General features: G+C 48.0%; 1 protein-coding gene across 1 annotated transcript; it reads left to right on the forward strand.

The window, feature by feature from the left end:
• Positions 1 to 266: 266 nt before the first annotated feature.
• RIBC2 (RIB43A domain with coiled-coils 2) lies at positions 267 to 10,639 on the forward strand (the record flags this gene model as incomplete). Its single annotated transcript, XM_082665144.1, has 7 exons — positions 267 to 380; positions 1,181 to 1,262; positions 4,031 to 4,375; positions 5,411 to 5,529; positions 6,797 to 7,024; positions 9,247 to 9,413; positions 10,561 to 10,639. The coding sequence occupies 7 exons, from the start codon at positions 267 to 269 to the stop codon at positions 10,637 to 10,639; spliced, it is 1,134 nt and encodes a 377-aa protein (XP_082521270.1).
• Between the last annotated feature and the right edge of the window lie 4,580 nt (positions 10,640 to 15,219).

The following is a 15,219-nucleotide window of genomic DNA, read 5'->3' on the forward strand; positions in this document are numbered from 1 at the left end:
CGAGAGGAAAACGAGAACACGAGCGAGCCCTGCGCTGTTTCTTAGCAACCGGAGTTGTTTTTGTTTCCGAGGAAACTGGGTCTCCTCGCCTCTGGCGCGGTGGGTAAAGGCCGGACTGAGAACCTCTGGAGCAGGCTCAGATCCCACCAGCCCAATCTCCTAGGGAGCCAGGCTCGCTTGGCTTGAGCTTGTTTTATGTTTGTTGTCTTTTCTTTTAATCTCACATGTTTTAAAAACCTCTTAGAATTTCTTGGCGATTCACAGTCATGGAGGTAGCGCAGCTCAAGGACCTGGAGGAGAACTTCGGCCTGGCCAAAAGGAGATATGAGGAGCTGCGCAGGCAGAAACGGATCTTCAATGCCAGGAACAGGATCATCGGGGTGAGACCCTCCGGCCCGGAAGGGAAAGGGGCCGGGAGGGAATGTGGAGGAGCGGCTGGGGGCGAGCGAGGCGGGCGGCGGGAAACAAGAGGTGATGAACCCTTGGAATGAAACTTTTGATCCAGGCACAGCTGCAGACGGCTCCAGGCTTTGCCGGGAAGATTTGTTCCATGTATTAACTTTGCTGAGGATGGAGGAGACCTTAACAGACCAAATAATGCTCCCTGTCCCTTGTCAGACAGGCAAATTGAGTCCTGCAGCGGGGAGAGAGCTTGCCTGGAGTTAACGGCCAAAGACTGGAACGTGATTCTCCTCTCTCTGAGCCGGATTTTCTACATTGCCAGGAATTCCCTCCAGTCCGTTCATTTGACAAATGCCAGTGGAGTTCCTATTTTGTGGCAAGCCTGAGCTGGGCCCAGGAGATGAGGAGCAAGGGAATACTTGACCTTGCAGAGTTCATAGCCCAGAGTGGAGGAGGCAGGCATTAAAATGGTCACATTATAATGCAGTGGAGTCAGTGCTGTGAAGGAGGCGAGCAAAGGCTGCCAGGGAGCACCAACTGGGGCTGGGAGAGGAAATCAGAGAGGACTCCCCAGAGGAGGTGATGCCTAAACAGTGTTCTGAGGATGAGGATCTATTGACTGAGAAGGGGAGAAGGAAGCTCTAGGGAAATTTAAGACAGGCTGAAGAACCAGCTATAAGCAAAAGCATCCGGGTATGACAAGATTCGGCTTACAGAAGGATTGTTATCAAACGAATCAAATTATCTGGCTCTAATTCCCTTTGTTTTCCTTTCCCAGGGAGACACAGAAGCCTGGGATGTTCAGGTTTGTGACCAGAAGATAAAAGAAGCAACTGAAAAAGCTAGACAGGAAGCCTTTGGTGAGCATTCCCTGAATGGCCATCTAGCGGTTCAGGGCTGTGTGCCTTCCGACCCCAGTTCACATTTCCTCACATATGTAAAAACTTGCAATTTTCATGCTCTTCCTCCTTTTAAAACTTCACAATTTCTTGTGCTCAATTAGCTTAATGCACTGATGCTTCCTCACTTAAAAGAAAAGCAGCTATTGAATTCTATGTGAGCTGTAGGAAATATATTGTGAGGATAGATGTATGTTTTTCTCTGTTTTCTTAAAAAACTGGGTATGAAAAACTTTAAACACACACATTTTCTGCCAAAAAGTTCAAGACCTTCTACCGGGGACAGCTGTTTACAGTAGACAACACACACTCCTGAGCTCATACCCCCGAGCTGACTCAGAACCAGATATGGTTCAAATAATAGTGTTCCGGCTCTTCGATCAAATACTCAAATAGTATTCCTTTTCCCCCATCATGTCTAGCAATTTCTTTTAAAGCACTGTAAAGATTTTTTAAATAGAAAAAAGCAGGGTACAAAATTGTATATACAGTGGGTTATCAATTAAGTTTAAATACATATATAAATATATATGTTTTAAAATACATAAAAATATGCTTAGAAAAAGACAGAAAGGAAATATACCAAAATGTCAGCAGTGGTAAAGTTGGAGTGATGGCATGATGAGTGAAATTGATTTTCTTCTTTATACTGTTTCATATTTTCTAAACCTTTTACCTTTTAAAATTCTAGCTTAAAGTAATTCAAACCTGTGATAAACCATAATGGAAAAGAATATGAAAAAGAATATATGTATGTATAACCTCTGTATATAGCAGAGGCTAACACAACATTGTAAGTCAACTATACTTCAATAAATTTTTTGTTTAAAAAAGTAATTCAAACGTACAAAAATGACGTGACAGACATATACATACCCACCACCAGACAAGATATGAACATTTTGCCAAACTGGATTTAGATATCTTAAGCATGCTTTTTGAAAATTAAATGTTATACAGACATAGCTAAAGCTCTCCCCCACCTTACCATTTTCCTCTTCTTCCCTTCTCAGAGGTGTGATCATTCCCATGCATGTTTCTGTACTTGTACTATTTAGGTATGTACATCCATGACAATGTAAAATTTGTGTGTTTTAAAATTTTACATAAATGATGTTATATTGAATGTATCCTTTTGCAACATTTAAAAAATTCAACAGTTTATTTTTGGAATTTATAGGTGATCTACATACAGAATATTCATTTTAATTGCTTTATGATATTTTGTCATATGAATTTTAACCACAATTTCTTTGTTCCTCTACTGGTGACTGATTTAGATTTTTTCCAGTTTTTTAATGACTGTCCTGCATTATGTCCCAATGCTCATGTTCCTGGTGTACCTAGAAATGGAATTGATAGCTCATAGTATATGTATGTTTTCAGTTTTACAGGATGTTGGCAAATTGCTTTCCAAAGTTATAAAAGTGTACCAAGTTACATTCCCACAAGCAGTAAACGAGAAATCTTTGTTTCCCCACATCCTTACTAATACCTGCTATTATTTGCATTTGAAATGTTTCTCCAATTCATTGGATGTTTCCCATCTTGTAAGGTTGATGATCTTTTCACAAGTTTATTGATCATTCAGGTTTCTTTATATTGATTTGCCTTTTCCTCTCCTTGGCCCCCTTTTTGGTTAGGCTGTTTATTGTTTTTTTTTTTAAGTTGATTTGTAGGTGCTTTTTAAATATTCAGAATACTAATCCTTTAATGGTTGTGTTAAGTTTTTGGAAGGTTGGATTACTTTCAGAATCACTAAAAATCATTTTTTAAGTGGATTTGATCTTGGAGAGGCAGCAGTGAGTGGTGGCGTGAAGCAAGATCTTAATTCCCTGCCCTGGAATTGAACCTGGGGAGCTTGGATGAAAAGCAGGAATCCTAGTCACCACACCCCCTAGCTCTTGCCCCCAGTGAAAAATGCATTTCTCACGGAGGCAAAAACTGTAAAAACAGTTACAAAGTTTATTATTAGAGACACAGCACAACAAGTGGGAGAGCATACAGAGAAACAGTTTGCTTAGTTAAGACAGAAGCAGGGCAGAGATGCACACGGGGAGAGAAAGGGTGTGGGTGTCCCCCCTAATGAGGAGGGGCCCAGTAAAGAGGTGGTGACGTCATTCATATAGGGCAGTTCTTCCGGGTCTGTTTACCTTTGGCCAATCATCTGGCTTCTTTTTCCACACGTGACCTGCCCTAGGACCCTCCCCAACATGCGTGCGCAAATTTTTTTGCAAGATGGTATTTCAGCCCAGAGGCCTATGGGACGGCCTTAGCATCACCTGTTATGGAGTGGTGCCCCCTCCTTTTTTGACCCCCAAGGAGCCTTTCTGCGCATGTGCAATGTCTCCCTTGCCCCAAGGATGGGAAATATGTGACCTTTTGATCCTTTACCCAAACAAGGGTTAGCCCCTCTCTGTTCCTGCCACGACTGTTAAATTCGGGCGTCCTCAGGAGACAAAGCCTGGCTATTTACCTCGTTTCTGTTGTTACTTCCATTTCGGAGAGCAAACAGGAGGCTGATTTTAAATGTCTAACCTGGAGCCCATCTATGTCCTAATGCAAACAGGAGACTAGTTGTTAGTGTCTGGCCCAAAGCCCACTTTTTCCTGCTCCATGAAATGTACACGGGAGGCCAGCTGTAAAGGCCTAGCTTGGGACCCATCTATCTCCTGCCTCAGATTCAAATTTATGTCTTTCCTCTGAATCGTAAGCTGTATCTCTTCTAGCTGCTGAAATGAGGCAAAATGACAAGATCGCATGCATATCAGAAGACCGGGAAAGGAGAGATAGGAAAAATCTCTGTAAAGCTATCAATGATTTCCAACAGAGCTTTCAGAAGCCAGAAACTCGCCGTGAATTTGACCTCTCCGACCCCCTAGCCCTTAAGAAAGATCTTCCAGCCCGGCAGTCAGATAATGATGCTCGGAATACAGTATCAGGAATGCAGAAATTCATGGGAGAGGATTTAAACTTCTATCAGAGGAAGAAATTCCAAGAGGAACAAAACAGGGAATGGTCCTTGCAACAGCAAAGGGAATGGAAGATGGCCCGCGCCAACCAAAAATGCGCAGGTAATGGAACAAAAAAGACAAATGGGTCTCAATACTTCCTTCAACAAAACAATCCCCCCCCCCTTTTTTTTTTTCTTGTTTCATTTTGTCTTTTAAGTCTCACTAATATGTTACTTTGGCCACGTGGCCAAAGAAAGAAACATGAGAACCCGGGTTCCAGGATTTAAGCATCTTCAGCCACGTGCTCATCACGCAGGAAACACCTTCTGAGCTTGTGCTCTGTCCGGGCCCCAGTGGGATGCTGGAGTTCAGGGTAACTCAGCATCGCTCCCGGCCCTCAGTGTGTGGGCAAGACATAGGTCCAGCCTATATCAGTTCGTGTCCAGTAAGAAACTCTGATCATCCCCTGAACCTGACCGTCCACCTCCATCAATGGGAGCTCTGTTCCTCTAGTTGCCCAGGCCCAAACCCAAGTCATCTTGACTCCTTCCTTTCCCTCAAATGCCACACGCAGTCCAGCAGCAAGTCATCCCAAATTCCAACCACCTTCACCATGTCCTCCACTACCACTCTGGACTAAGCAGTCAGCATCTCCCAACTGGATCACTGCAATAACCTCTAACTGGTCTCCCTGCTTCTGCCCTAGTCTCTCTATAGTCTTTTCTCAACCCAGCAGCCAGAATGATCCCATTAAAAGTTAAGCTGGATCCTTTGCTCAAAACCAATACCTTCTCATTTTACTCAATAAAAACCAAATTTATTTCAAGGACCAACAAGTCTGACCTTACCTCCTGCGATGCTGCCCTCTAAACCCCTCTCCCCTGGTTCCACGGCAGACATTACCAATCCACAGCAGACATTACCAATCCACAGCAGACACTACCAGGCCACAGTGGTGATTGCTAAGACTGCCAGGCACCCATCTAAGAGCTTTACTTGAATTGACTCATGTCAATCTCCCACAGCCTTCCGATACACCCCCTTTCTTTGGATGGGGCCGTGATGAGAAACAGTTACTCCGCAGGGTGCTCTGCACATCTCGGAAGGATCTCCGGGCAGGCACGCAAGGTTTGATTGCGTTTTGCTTCCTTCCAGAGGATCTCTACCTGAAGACAAGGCTGCAGTTTGACGAAACAGCCAAGCATTTACAGAATCTGGAAAGCACCACCAGAAGGGCGGTTTGTACAGCTGTGAAAGAATTCAACAAGAACCAGGTGTATACCCCAGGCTCTGTCTGGAGGGGAAGACAAACACACAGCCACCTCCCCGGCGTGCCCCAGCCTCCTTGACTCATCAATGATAGCAATTCTTTTTTTTTTTTGTGGTACGCGGGCCTCCCACTGCTGTGGCCTCTCCCGTTGCGGAGCACAGGCTCCGGACGCGCAGGCTCAGCGGCCACGGCTCACGGGCCCAGCCGCTCCGCGGCATGTGGGATCTTCCCGGACCGGGGCGCGAACCCGTGTCCCCTGCATCGGCAGGCGGACTCTCAACCACTGCGCCACCAGGGAAGCCCGGCAATTCTTTTTAATCCCTGCAACAATCGGCTGCTCTTATTAGTCACTGTGTTCAACAACCCTTTCAGAGGGGCGTGATTAACCCAATTTAACCGATAAAGAAACGGGCTCAGAGTGGGGAACTGACTTTCTTTGGGATGCCCAAGTACTAATCTGAGCTGCTTTGACAGATTCAAATACTGGACTTCCAAATACCGCAAGTCCAGTATTCAAATCCCAGCCTGTCCAGCTGCAAGGCGTGGGCTTATGTAACGTAGTTCAGCTGGCCTCCTTGTGAGCACCTGCTGTGTGTGGGCACCTCAAAAAGTGCCCTGTCCATTCATTACTAAAGAGAACTGGTAACACTGACAAATGTCTCTCAATCCGTCTCTTGACTTTACGGAGAAATAACTGCAGCCCAGAGAGGGGAGGTGACTTGCTCCAGGTCACACAGCCAGGGCCCGTTCCCTCCACCCATCATCCTCATGTGAATAGGGATTTGGCCAGGAATTTATTTGTCCCTGGGGCTGAGGTTGCGGGCAGTGGGAGCACCTTTTAGAAATCACCACTGCTGTGAATCACTTGGTTGGCTGTTCTTTGTGGCCTGCCGCCGTCCAAGGGTGACCAGGACCACACGGAGGGGTACACAGCCCTGTCCTGGGGTGGGTGAGGCCAAGCCCAGGGGAGATGGCAGCCTAACAGGGGGAGGCAGCTCCCTGCTTTGGCAAATCACTGCAGACAAAGACGTGCAGCAGTTATGCACACGACCAACAGGTAGTGGTCCCCTGAGCCCAGTCCACTCACCCAGCATCTCCCAGGCAGCTGGGGGTCTGAGGGCCTCCCCACATCCATGCCTGACAAGCGCCCCCATCCCCGGTGCCCTTGAGCACATTCTTCCTTCAAGGGCCCCAAGTGAGACTTGTCAGCCCGTGCCTCAGTCCCACCGGGGTCGCTCAGAGCATCTCCCTTAATATCTTGCCCTGAGCAGGCCTTGGAGTCAGCGGAAAAGAAAATCCAACAGAAAAAACAGGACCAAGAGGACAACCTGGCCGAGATCTCCAACCTGCTGCGTGGGGACCTGCTCTCGGAGAACCCCCAGCAGGCAGCCAGCTCCTTCGGGCCCCATCGCGTGGTCCACAACCGCTGGAAGGGCATGAGCCGGGAGCAGCTGGAGCACATCCGCCTGGTTCAGAAACAGCAAGTCCAGGAGAAGCTGGTGCCTGTCCCCCGCAAGCCCTCAGATGGGGCCCTGTGCTCCCTGCCACCTTCCTCAAGCATCTAGTTATAGCTACTGTCACGCTCGGCCCTAGAAGCTGCCCTCAAGGAGTCTGTGTTCTAGTGAGAGGAGGACAAGTGCTAGGGAGGGCAGGAGGCTGGGGAAGGGGCTGAGATTGCTGGGCATGAGGAGGGTCATCAGGGGACCAATGGCTCTGGAACAAAGGGCTGAAGGTGCAGAGGGAGCCTTGCACGTGTCTGCGGAAAGGACGATCAGGCGGGGTGAAGAGCAAGGGCAAAGGCCTTGAGGAAGGGCCGTCTTGACGTGTTCAGAGAAGGAGGCATCTGGTGGCTGGAGTGGAGGGAGGGGAGAGGGTGGGATGAGGTCCAAGAGGCGGAGGGTTGAGGGCCTGGCAGGCCACTGGGGAAGACTTTGCCTTTTTTGTGACCGAAATGGGGAGCTCTGGCGGGTTCTGAGCAGAGGAGAGACAGGATCTCACAGTTGATCCCTCCCGCCGCTGTGTTGAAGGTGGACTTAGGGGGATAAGGCAGGAAGGAGAGAGATCACTGGGGAGGCTGATGGTCGAGGTCAGAGATGGTGCTGGCTGAGGCCAGGGCGCTGGCAGCAGTGGTGCTGAGAAGTGGTCGGATTCTGGATGTATTTGGAAGTTAGAGCCAACAGAATTGGCTGAAGGGTTTGGCATGGCATATGAGAGACAGAGGAGTTAAGGATTACTCCAGGCATCCTGGCCTGAGCAACGAGAAGGAAGGAGTTGGCACTTACAGAGATGGGAAGATGGTGGTAGGAACAAGTCCAGGAGGGAAGTTCATGGGAGAATGGAAATCACAAGCACAATTTTGGATATGTTGTGTGCAATGTTCTTTAGATATCTATGTCTGCTAGGATTCAGCTGAAAATCCCAAATAACACCATCTTAAAGAAAATAGAACTTTATCTCTTGCATGTAGACTAAATCCTTAAGAAAACAGCCCAGGGCTGGTATGGCAGCTCCACGACCATTGACTAAAGTTCTGCCATCCTCATCACCTGGTTCCCACCTCTTAGTGCAAGATGGCTGCTTGAGCTCCAGTCATCATATGCATATTCCAGCTGGCAGGAAGAAGGAAGGGGTAAGAACGCTAAGGACACTTCCTAGAAGTTTCACAAGACATTTCCACTTATATTTCGTCGGACAACTCAGTCACTAGGTTGCCCCAAACTATAAAGAAGAAATGTAGTATTTATTCCAGGCAGTGAAGTGCTGGTGATTCTTTTATTAAGAAAGAAGGAAAAATGGCTACTGGTGGACAAGTTATATTTTCTGACACAACTTCCAAGTAAAGTCCAGCAGGCAGCTGGATGTAGAGTCTGGGGCTCAGAATGAGATCTGGGCTGGAGACATAAACAGGAAGTCATCACTGCACTGAGTGTATTTAAAGCAGCGAACCTGGAGATCACAAAGGGAGTGAGCGTAGACAGAGGGACCCTCCCCTCCCACCCCCATCATTTATAAAGAGCAAAGCGGCCTGAAAGGGAGCAGCCAGAGAGGTAGGAGGGATACAAGCAGTGGTGAATTCAGAGGGAGCGTGGGAACCCCTGGGTCAAACGCCACTGCCGGGCTGCCGACTGGATGCCGGACCCAGCACTGGGCAGTCACCTCTTTGGTGGAGGGGTGGCAGCCTGTCTAATGGGCTGGAGAGAGAACAGGCAGGAGGGCCAGGAGACAGCAAGTGCAGACGATACTTTCAAGGCACTCTGCTGTAAAGAGCACAGAGAAATTCACCCCCAAGATCCTGAGCCATTGTCCTGGGGTGGGGCTGTGGCATCAGCACATTCTAGAAGTGACCAGAGGACCCCAGTGACCAGCCAGGTGGTGCCACTGCCCACTGGTAGCATCCCAGATGCAGAGGACCTGACACCCATGGGCCTTGCTTATGGAGCCCTGGGCTGGGAACCACTGTTGGAACTGAGACTCTGCTGTCCCTTCAGGCTCAGAGGACCAGCCAAGGCCTCCCAAGAGGGGGAATCACCTGGGCCACCAGCATGATGACAGGTGGGGGGGGGCTCTCCTCTGATTTCCGGCATGACGTTGCTCACCTACCTGCCCCCTTCTGGGCCTCAGTTTCTCCATCTGTAAAATGAAAGGCCGGCTCCTCGAGACAATCCCCTTGGGGCTCTTGTGCTGGGGACAGGCGGTGGTGAGTCACCTCTCCTCTCTCCAGAGGCTCCAGGAAGAAGAGCGCCAGCGAGACATGGATTGGGACCGGCAGAGGGTCCAGCGGGCTCGCGCCGCCTTGCTGCTTGAGCGACAGCAGCAGTGCCAACGGCGTGACCTGCGCAGAGCCCTGGACTGCAACAACCTCAGCCTGGCCAAGGAGCAGCTTTCGCAGTCAGTGCCAGGCGGGGGCCTGGGCGGGAGCGGGGAGATGGGGGTACGGGTGGGGAGGGCAGGCAGAGGGGGCTGGGATCAGGTTAGGGTCAAGGGGGGCAGGTGGGAATTGGGGGCATCATCGAGGGAATCAGGCTCGGGGAAGGCGGGGGTAGGCGCTGGCCGTGCAGGGCCCATAGAGTAGGCACCGTCCTTTCCTGGACCCCTGGCTCACCCTCCTTGAATCCTTCCCACCCAAGGGCTCAGGACCCTTGGGGTGTATTTCACCAGAGGCCCTGTAGCAGCAGTGGTTGGGGCTATAGCATAGCCTCCTGGTAAAGAGAAGGGGAAGAAGGACTCAGAGCTAAGAAGCCAGAAATTAAGTGCGAGGAAACCATTGGTCCCCGCGCAGACCAGGGATCAAGATTCCTTTGTGCCCTCAACCTGTAAACACCCCTCCTTGGACGGTCCTCACCTGGGCACTGGCGGACCCCAGCAGGCTCGGACACGGGTGCTGGTGATGGAGTACACGGAGGCCACCAGGAGTCCCAGGGGAGGGCACCGGGTGGGCTTCCGGGAGGAGGCTGCTTGGCTCAGACGTGGGGGAGGACAGTGCCAGCTGCCCACTGCAGGGAGGGCTCTCCGGGGAGAGGAAGGGGCTCCTGGGCACAAGTCTGGAGCCTCTTCTTCATTTCAGAAAGGCCCCAGGAGTAGTTCAGAGTTCCAGCTACAGAAGATGTCAAATGCAGATCAGTAGGTGAATTTGTCACTAAAAAAACCCCAACCCATTATTTATTTACTTATTTATCTATCTATTCATCAAGCTCTGGCTTGAACTCGGAGGGGATCCACCAGTATTTTTTCCAATGTCTGTTTATCGGTGGGTCCATCATTGGGGGCCTAAATAAGGAGAATTAAGAGAGAATCTCACAGAAATCAAATGGGATGAGCAAATGTCTTAACAATCATGGAATTCTAAGATATCCCCACATTTCACGTGCGCAGGTCGCTAAACTAATCAGCAGTGATGCAATGCCCCCTTCCTCCCCCTTTAGCTCGTAGGGCTGGAATGCACTCTGTATCCTGGGGTTAACACACCAGTTAAACAGTAGAATGTTTAGGAAGTCAGGCATTTGCTGATTTCTTTTTCTCCTTGTTTTATTATCAGGAAAAAATATATGAAGGAAATCTGTACAAATCATCTCACAGAAGATTATTTCGCACAATTCAATACAAGAAGTCGATAATGAAAAAGGCACCTTCTTTCCCTCTGAATCGTTTACCTATAAAGGGCAGTAACCTTGAAGAGTCCCATGTGTTAAAAAAAAAAAAAAAAGGCGCTCTTTGGTCCATAAGTACTGTTGAACTTAATTTTTCCACCGTACACAAAACTTGATTAAACCCCTTCCTGTATTTCTATGAGGAGCATTAGTGTCCGTTCAACTCAGCTCAGACTATTTCTAGAGCAGCTCTGGTGCTGTAGATACAGGGAAGAAAGCCTGCGTATTAGACGCTAGGTTCAGCTGGTGCAATCGCCAATACTCACGGGCATCATTTTAACCGCTTCACGTGGAATTAACAAATTTGGTTCTCACAGCAGCCCGGGGTGGGTATTTTTATTACTCGCATTCTCCAGGTGAAGAGCCTGAGCTATAGACACGTTAAGTGACTTGCCCAAGGTCACGCTGACGGGACGTGGTGGACCTGGGGTTGAACCCAGGGTGTCTGGCTCTCAACCACTTCTCTCTCCTGGCTCCCGGTAACATGACCCAAAACACGAGTGGCCAAAAAGGCACAAGTTTATTTCCTCCTCTCGTCAGAGCCCCAGCTGAGCAGTGCTCCCTCATTGCTCTGCCATCTAGCATCCTGCGGTCCCGGAACGCTGTTCCAGCTCCCACCAACCTATCACATTCAGGCCAGCAGGCAGGAGAAAACGGGAAGAAAAAGGGTGGGTGAACGCAGCACAGCAGCAAGGCCGTGGATCCGGAAGTGTACATTTCACCTCTGCTCACACCCTATTGGCCAGAATTTAGTCATGTGACCATGCCTCGCTGCGGTGGAGGCTGGGGAGTCTTGCTGGCTAACCACGTGACAGGCAATAATTCCGCAATGGTGTAAAAGATGGAAGAGCACAGAGCTGGGGACGACTAGCAGTCTGCAGAGTCTTGAACCGTGCTTTGGAATTTGCCAGTAGGGAGGTGAAGGGAGGCAACTTACACGGGGGGAGGGGGAGAGTCTGTCCAGCAGTAACGGGGTCACTAGCTCCCAGGCCCAGATGACTGGGTCCCGACCAGTTACCTCTACCTTCATCCGTGTAGGCTTCTTGCAGGACCATATGCATCTGGCCAGTGACAAGTGGCAGCTCTCGGTGGCACTTCATCATTAGCCAAGGTGGAGCTGGATACGCCAGTGCTAGCTGCTTAGCCCACATCCCTCTTCTAAACACAGCGCCTCTTTCTCCCCAGCTGGAAACCCTTCACTGGCTGGTGTTTAACCAGAGCCTGAGCATTGGCAGGGTGTTCCCAGGTGGATCAGCTGGAGCTGAACATCCTTTAGAGAAGCATGTTGAGGGTGTATAGTTTCCTGGAAACTATCACAACAAAGTACCACACGTTGGGGAGCTTAAACAAAAAATGTACAGTTCCTCCCAGCTCTGGAGGCCAGAATCCGAGACCAAGGTGTCGACAGGGCTGGTTCCTTCTGAGGGCCTTGCAGGAGAACCTGTTCCGGGCCTGTCTCCCGGCTTCTGGAGGTTTGCTGATGACCTTTGGTGTTCCATCACCCACATCTATGCCTTCACCTTCACATGGCATTCTCATCCCCTGTGTGTCTGCGTCCCAATTTTCCCTGTTCATAAGGACACTAGCCATATTTGATTAGGGTTCAGCTTAATGACTTTACCTAAACTATATCTACAATGACCTTGTAGATATAAGATCACATTCTGAGGTACGGGAAGTTAGGAATCCAATATACCTTCTGGGGGGGTGGAAGGGCACAATTCAACCCTTAATGGGGGAAATGCAGAGGGGCACCTGCCCGCTTGCTTCCCAGGATAATCCCACTGAGAATGTTGTTGCCCAGGCTGAACAAGCCACGCTTCGGGGAGGGCCCTGGATGAGCGACACCCTGTGTAGATTGTTAATCCTCCTGCAGTTGGGCAGGGAGATAAAGTGAGTGATGGGAGGTGATGTCAGTTCATTCAGTGCACATCGAGTGCTCTTCAAATCCTGGACGCTGTGCCAGGCCCTGGGCTAGGATCTCTCACCGTCTAGTGGGAGACCCATTTATGGAAGTAGGTCCTTGCACAGGAGTGGGAGGTGGAATCATACACCAGGCTGCTGGGCACAGGCTAGGAGGGCGATGGCGCTAGAAGGACCCTGCAGTCGTCAGTAATACCAGTTATATGCCTGGAATCACAGGCCCAAAGTGGGGAGGCTTGCTTTGACTCTGAATTTCGCATCTTTTTTTTAAAATTAATTTTTATTGGAGTATAGTTGCTTCACAATGTTGTGCTTCTGCTGCACAGCAAAGTGAATCAGCTACATATACATATATACCCTCTTCTTTGGATTTCCTTCCCATTTAGGTCACCACAGAGCATTGAGTAGAGTTGAATTTCGCATCATTATAAAAAATATTCCGAAAGGAAGGCGAGGCGCGAAACCCGGACATTTGCTTGCTTTAAGTGCGCCCTCTGCTGGTGACCAGCAGCACAACACATTCACCGTGGTTCTCAGGCAGGAAAATGAATGAACCCCAGGGATTAATTCAACTACCGCATCCCAGGCCCAGTGTTGGGTACGTTGTTGCAACACCCGTGCACCCCTGGATGTTGTGATTGCCGTCCTGCCGAGAGAAGACAAAAGAAGGGAGGTTGAGTAACTTGCCTCCACCTGGAAGGCAGAGCCAGGTTCCCGGTGTGGGACCCTCTCCGTGGCTCCTCTGAATGGCCCCATTACGATTTTACAGACACACACACTCCAGAGGGTTTTGTTTTGTTTCTTGGTTTTTCACTTTTTCCCCGAACATTTATTATGAAAAATGTCACACATACAGAAAAATTGAAATCATTATACAATACACTCACACACCTACTACCTAGATTCTACAATTAATATTTTGCTAATATTTGCTTCATTGTCTATCTCTCCACAAACTGGCTTTTAAAAATTCCAGTTATCAGGGAGGGGGAAGGGCAAACTGAGACGAAGTGAGAGAGTGGCATGGACATATATACACTATAGATAAAATAGATAGCTAGTGGGAAGCAGCTGCATAGCACAGGGAGATCACCTCAGTGCTTTGTAACCACCTAGAGGGGTGGGATAGGGAGGGTGGGAGGGAGACACAAGAGGGAGGGGACATGGGGATATATGTATACATATAGCTGATTCACTTTGTTATAAAAAAGAAGCTAACACACCATTGTAAAGCAATTATACTCCAATAAAGATGTTTAAAAAAAAGAATATTTGATCTAATAAAATCACTCTGAACTTAAAATATCTATTAAAAAATTAAAAATATTAAAATTCCCGTTATATGATGCTTACAAAAGACACATCTAAAACAAAACAGCACAGAAAAGTTAAAATAAGAGGATTCAAAAGTCATTTGACTTTATCCAAATAAGTTGAAAACCTATGTCCACACAAAACCCTGCACATGAATATTTACAGCGGCTTTATTCATACTTGCCAAAACTTGGAAACAGCCAAGATGTCCTTCAGCAGAGGAATGGATAAACAAACAGCAGTCCAGCCATACAGTGGAATATTATTCTTTGCTCAAAAGAAGTGAACTATCAAGCCATGAAAAGACACGGAGGAACCGTAAATGCATATCACTGAGTGATAGAAGCCAATCTGAGAAGCCTGCAGACTGTACGATTCCAACTTTATGACGTTCTGGAAAAGGCAAAGCTGTGAAGACAGTAAAAAGATCAATGTATGCCAGGGATTTGGGGTGGGGGGTGGGGTGGGGGTGGTAAATAAAGGGAGCACAGAGGATTTTTAGGGCAGCAAAACTATTCTGTATGATGCTACGATGGTGGATACAGGTCATTATACATTTGTCTAAACCCATAGAACGTACGACACAAAACGCAAACCCTAACTATGGACTTGAGTTGATAATGATGTATCACTATTGACTCATTAATTTACACAAATGTGCTACACTAAAGCTAGGTGTTAGTAACATGGGAAACTGGGGAGGGGGGAAGTAGGTATATGGGAAGTCTCTGAACTTTCCACTCAATTTTTCTGTAAACCTAAAAAATAAAGTCTAATTTATAAGAAATTAGACTCTAAAAACTAAAGTCTAATTTATAAAAAAAGAAGAAGCTATGGAATACAGAAATGCTGTCACGGAGGTGCTGACACAGAGGGGGAAGGTCTAGTACATGTTGGGAATTAGGAGCAAAAGAAATATTAAACTAAATGCACGAAATATACGGTGCAGCCTTGTCTAGACACCATGTTGTATCTGGTAATTTTTGTGCCAATAAACGACATCAGAATTAAAAAAAAATAGAAGACGACATAAAATAGCTAGGAAGGGGAAAAAAGTCACTTGCACATTGTTCTTTATCTTTATTCTGAGTTCAAGTTCTAGTGTTCAGAGTGATGGAGGGAAAAACTGAAAAAGGAAGGATTAGCCCTATGCTAAATAATTCAAGGATTCTCCTTTGTAGCCTCTGTGTTACTCCTGGCCTTGCCAGTCTGTTCTAGTTGAGTATGTGGAGACTGAATTCATTTGCAGACTAAGGGGTATAATCCTAGAACCGAATTCCTTTGTCTGTCCTCTTATCCCTACTTTACAG

The sequence above is a fragment of the Grampus griseus genome (genome assembly GCF_964374135.1).
Source record: "Grampus griseus genome assembly, chromosome: 11".
In the NCBI taxonomy this organism is placed as follows: Eukaryota; Metazoa; Chordata; class Mammalia; order Artiodactyla; family Delphinidae; genus Grampus; species Grampus griseus.